At 44.9% G+C, this 4,809-nt stretch overlaps 1 protein-coding gene across 1 annotated transcript in view; it reads right to left on the bottom strand.

Moving 5' to 3' along the window:
* Positions 1 to 1,409, bottom strand: part of LOC101345364 (mitochondrial amidoxime reducing component 2) — a 35,067-nt gene extending 33,658 nt beyond the window's left edge. The window contains exon 1 of the mRNA XM_023730873.1: positions 1,240 to 1,409. Coding sequence (XP_023586641.1) covers positions 1,240 to 1,382 — 143 coding nt within the window. The 5' untranslated portion in view covers positions 1,383 to 1,409. The remainder of the gene's footprint in view (positions 1 to 1,239) is intronic.
* Between the last annotated feature and the right edge of the window lie 3,400 nt (positions 1,410 to 4,809).

A 4,809-nucleotide genomic window follows, 5' to 3' on the forward strand; every position in this document is an offset into this window, starting at 1 on the left:
AACCAGCCCTGAGATTCAGCTGGTACAGGCTCCACTTACTCCCTGGACTGCCTGGCTGGAGGGTCAGCAAGTTTGAATAAATGTCCATCAACTCAAATGAAATGAGACAAGCCCTAAAGACTAGCACCTTTCACCCACTCTACACTCTGAATCACTATGGGGTAAAGAATTTAATTATACCCAAACAATTTGATCTTTGCTCTAGATCCCTGAGAGATAACTTTAAATCCCTGTAATTTTCTTCTTGAGTAATTGAGGTATCTTTTGTTATCTAAGATTCCAGACCACACCTGAGGGTTTATGCTAACGAGGTGACTCAGGTTGGGGATGGCCAGGCCAGAAAGACCACCTCGCGATGGCTGACCTGGGGGGGAGGTGGCCTGATTCACTCACTCACGTCTACGTAATGAGACTCCAATAAAGGCTATGGACATGGACGCTCCACGGGCTTCCTGGTTGGGAAAAGACAGCGATGCACTCACGAGGGCAGCATATCCTTCAGGACATGTCTCTGCGATGGAAACCATCCCAGACCTCATCCTATGCATCTCTTCCTTTGTATCCTTTTTTCCTACAATACAACTGTACTTGTAAGTATAGCTCTTTCCATGAGTTCTGTGAGTCATTCCAGCTAATCACCGAACCCAAAGTAATACTGGAAGCCAATAGGTCAGAAGTGAGGGGGACTGGGAACCCCTGAGCTTATAGCTTGTATCCTGAAGGGGTAGAAGGAACCCCCAAATTTGTAGCCAGCAGGTCAGAAGTGAGGGGGCCAAGGTGGAAGGAGCAAGCTTAGCCTGGCATCCTGAGGGAGTAGTGGTAAAACCCTGAAATTGTAGCCAGCAAGTGAGAAGTGAGGGTGTCCTGGGGACTCCCAAGCTTATGGCTGGCATCTGAGGTCTTTGGCAGACTTGGCACTCTGTGCCCTTGGACTTGTGAGCTCTGACCTAGCTCTAGGTGGCCAGGGTCAAAGGAAGAAGTGCTGCTGGTGTCAGAACAGAAGTGACAGAGAAGTGAATAAGTAGGGATTTTGACTTACGTTGATTTACTATTATCCTCTTAATCACCCACTCATGTCTGACCACTGACTTAATCCCAAAACCAGACTGGACTTCTCTTAAATATTCCCTTTACCAATGTCATCTTCTGCTCTATAAACTATAGCAAAACAGAATGCAGGGAAGAGCTCAAAGAAAATTCAGGTCTACTGCAGTCCTTGAACACCCCCAAGCAGAGCACCTGCAGTCCCGGAGTGCGTTCGAGGAAGGCTGCTTGCTAGGCAAAGCCAGCTGGTCCATGCCAGGGGCCTCAAGGATTAGACAGTTGTTCTCATAGGTGATGGAGACCAGCACGAGGCGAGGCTCCTGACGGGCAGTGACCATGTGTCCATCTTCCTTAATCACCAGCCAAAACCTACAGAGAAAAAACCAGGGCACACTCAGAAAACACGCTTCCACCCTCTCAATAGCTTCCCTCTACTTTCTATTTCATGAAAACCCTCAACTCTCCCCAGCTTGGGACTGAACAATTTTTTTCTAGACAATTATCCAGGTCTGGCTAAATTCTTTGGGTTCAAAAGTTGATGCCCCCAAAAGGAGCTTGTTTGGTGGAAACAACCCTTGAGGAGAGGGTCTGGCCAGTGTTTGGAAATGCCCAGTTATGAAAACCCAGAAAACAAGGCTGATTTAGGGACCTTGCCTCACTGCTTAAGCAATCGTGTTATTTAGTTTGGGGTTCTACTTTGGTCAGAAGCTCCCCTGGGCCTGTTAAACACCTCTGTGAGGCCCTGGGAGAAGAGAATCGTCTTCCAGGTCTTTCTGTTGTGGAACAAGATGACGCTGGCCAAGAGAACTGGCCCAAGTGACATGGAACCCTAGACAAATGTCTTGTAATGTTCCTGACCCTAAGAGCATCCAAATTAGCCTCTACTCTGTTTAACTTGCTTTGGCATGTGGATCCTACACCAAGTCTTTCCTCTTCATGTACACTGTTAGGAGTTGAATTGTGTTCCCCAAAATGGTTTGTTTAAGTCCTAACCTCCAGGACGTGTGAATGTGACCTTATTTGGAAACAAGGTCTTTGCAGATACAATCAAGTTAAGATGCGGTCATACTGGAGTAGGGTGGGCCCTGATCCAGTGTGACTGGTATCTTTACAAGAAGAGGAAAAGAGACACAGACACACTCGGAGAAAAAGGCAATAGAGATGGAGGCAGAGATTGCAGTGATGCTGCCACAAGCCAAGGAACACCTGGGGCTACCAGAAGCTAGGAGAGAAAATAACTGATCTTCCCCTGGAGCCCTCAGATGGAACATGGTCCTGCCAACACTTTAACTTTGAACTTTCTGGTTTCCAGAACTAGGAGCAAATAAAATTCTGTTGTTTTAAGCCACCCAGTTGTGGTAATTTATTACGACAGCCCTAGGAAACGAATTATCACAAACTATCTATATGGGATCAAACTGACAACAGCAACTCTAAAGCATAAATAGGAAACTTAGCGGACTGTGAGTTTATGTTAATGGAGGAGGAACAATTCAGAAAAGGCTGGTTGCACAACTTGAAGGATGTAATCAATGTCACCAAATTGTACATGTAGGAACTACTGAATTGGTGTATGTTCTGCTGTGTACATTCTCAACACCAACAAAAAATTACAATAAAATATTTTTGTTTAATAACAAGAACAGGCAAATATAGAGAGACCAAAGTTTATTAGTGGTTACCAGGGGCAGAAGTGTTGGGGAGAAGGAGAACCATTGTTTGGGAAGCAGTGGGTTTCTGCTTAGAGTAACGGTTGCATAACAGACTAATGTAATTGACATCACTAAGGTGTATACATGAAAAATGTTGAATTGGCAAGTGTTGTGCTATATATATTTTTCCAAAAAAAAGAAAGAAGAAGAAGCTGTTGAGGCTGCTTATGCACAAGCACAACAAACACTTCACAAGATTTGTTTTTTTTTTTTTGAAGGTTTAGGGTCATAGTTTCGAGGGGCATCCGAATCAATTGGTCTAATACTGTTTATCAGCACTTCTATTCTATCTGCTAGTTTGTTGCATAGTGACTGGGATCATAAAAGCTAGCAAGCAGCCATTCAAGGTACAACAATTGGTCTCCATTCACCTGAAGCAACAGAGGCAGAAGGAGAATCAGTAACTGGAGGAGGAAGTTGACCGTGTGTCTGGTTGTTTCTATGGTCGTATAGCCTCTTTCACCATGAGACCAGAAGAACTGGATGGTGCCCAGCTACCATTAATGAACCCACAGGAAAGGTGGGGCTCTATAGAAGAATCCTGATCAAAAGGGGGGAAATGTGGAACAGATATTCAAATTCTCAATAGAATCCAGACTTTCAGGAACCACTGAGGCTGAATGAATCCCTGAAAGTATTGCCCTGAGATAATCTTTAAAATTTAAACCTTAAGCCAAACCTATCCTCTGAAGTCTTCTTTGAACCATCTGCTTTGAGTATTGTGCTCTTTCAAAGAATTATAAATGTGAGATCAAATTGACAATGGCAACTAGAAAGGTTGGATGGGTCACTTAAGGGGCAGCAGGTTTAGGATAATGTTGATGGAGTAATTTGGAAAAGGACAGCTAGAATGGCAGCACAGCTTAAAGAACGTAACCAGTGTCACTGAATTATACATGTAGAAATTGTTGAAATGGTCTATCTTGGGCTGTGTACACTTTCACCAAAATAATAATACTAATAAAATAGGTGAAAATAGCAGTGTATCAGAAATATGCAATATTTTAAAAAATTAAAATTAAAAAGAAACAAAAAAAGGTTTCTCTCTAAATACTGAAAAAAAAACCTACAAAAGCACCTACTAAGTGTAAACTTGGTCATATAACCATATAAAATAAATACAATGATTAAAACAAATAATAAAGAACAGCCCCTTCTGGAACAAGGAGCAGCCTCTGCCCCGAAGACATTTCAAAACATGACTGGAGCCAGGTGAGGATCTGAGGTAACCCACGAGGATGTCTAACACAAGAGAGCAGGGAGCTCCATGGTGCCCTTCCTGACCTGGTACATAGTTTCCTGCCTGGGGCCTCCTTGTCAGGCAGAGTCCCTGTCAGGTGTTGTCTAATCTGTCCCTTCCCTGCCACCAAGCCAGCAGACAAAAGCCAGCAGCCTGTGCCCTGCTAACTGGCACGGGTGTTGGTGCGAGGGTGTGGCAGTGATGGTGGTAACACGTAAAGGCATTTTGGTGATGGTCTTGTCTGCTCCATTCCCATGAGCTGGCAATGCTGGGCAGTAGCAGGTCCCCACCCTTCTGAGGAAGCCTCCCTTTCCCAGGCGTCTTGCTCATCTCTGGAGTCGGTTCAATAACCCAAGGATTTCCCGCCTACTATGTTACAACCCTTTTTCCCTTGAGGCTGGGCCTCATTCCTTGCTTCCAGCCTCATCCTGCGTGCAGAGTTCTGAGTAACCCTGATGTGGTTAACACCACAAAGGCCTGCACCCTTAGCTTCCAACATGCCCCATCTCCAGACAAGATGACCTCTGAGATCTGCCCATGACCAGACACATGTCCAAACAGGAGTGACACCCATGTTTGGACATCATTTTGACAGTCAGCCCCTCCCTGGGTTGAGTCTTCTCATCTTCCATCCATCCTCCAACATTAGCCCTTCCTTCTGGCTCACAGGCTCCACCCTGAGCTCCAGCCTGTTGCGTATTCGCACGGCAGTTTACTCCTGGGAGTTAACAGTGGGAAGCGGTAGTTAAAGGTTTTGTGCTAATAACTGTGACTGAAACGGCAAAAGGCAACTTGCAGAGAGTTTAACACTGT

This window comes from Trichechus manatus, unplaced genomic scaffold (genome assembly GCF_000243295.1).
Source record: "Trichechus manatus latirostris isolate Lorelei unplaced genomic scaffold, TriManLat1.0 scaffold00039, whole genome shotgun sequence".
Lineage (NCBI taxonomy): Eukaryota > Metazoa > Chordata > Mammalia > Sirenia > Trichechidae > Trichechus > Trichechus manatus.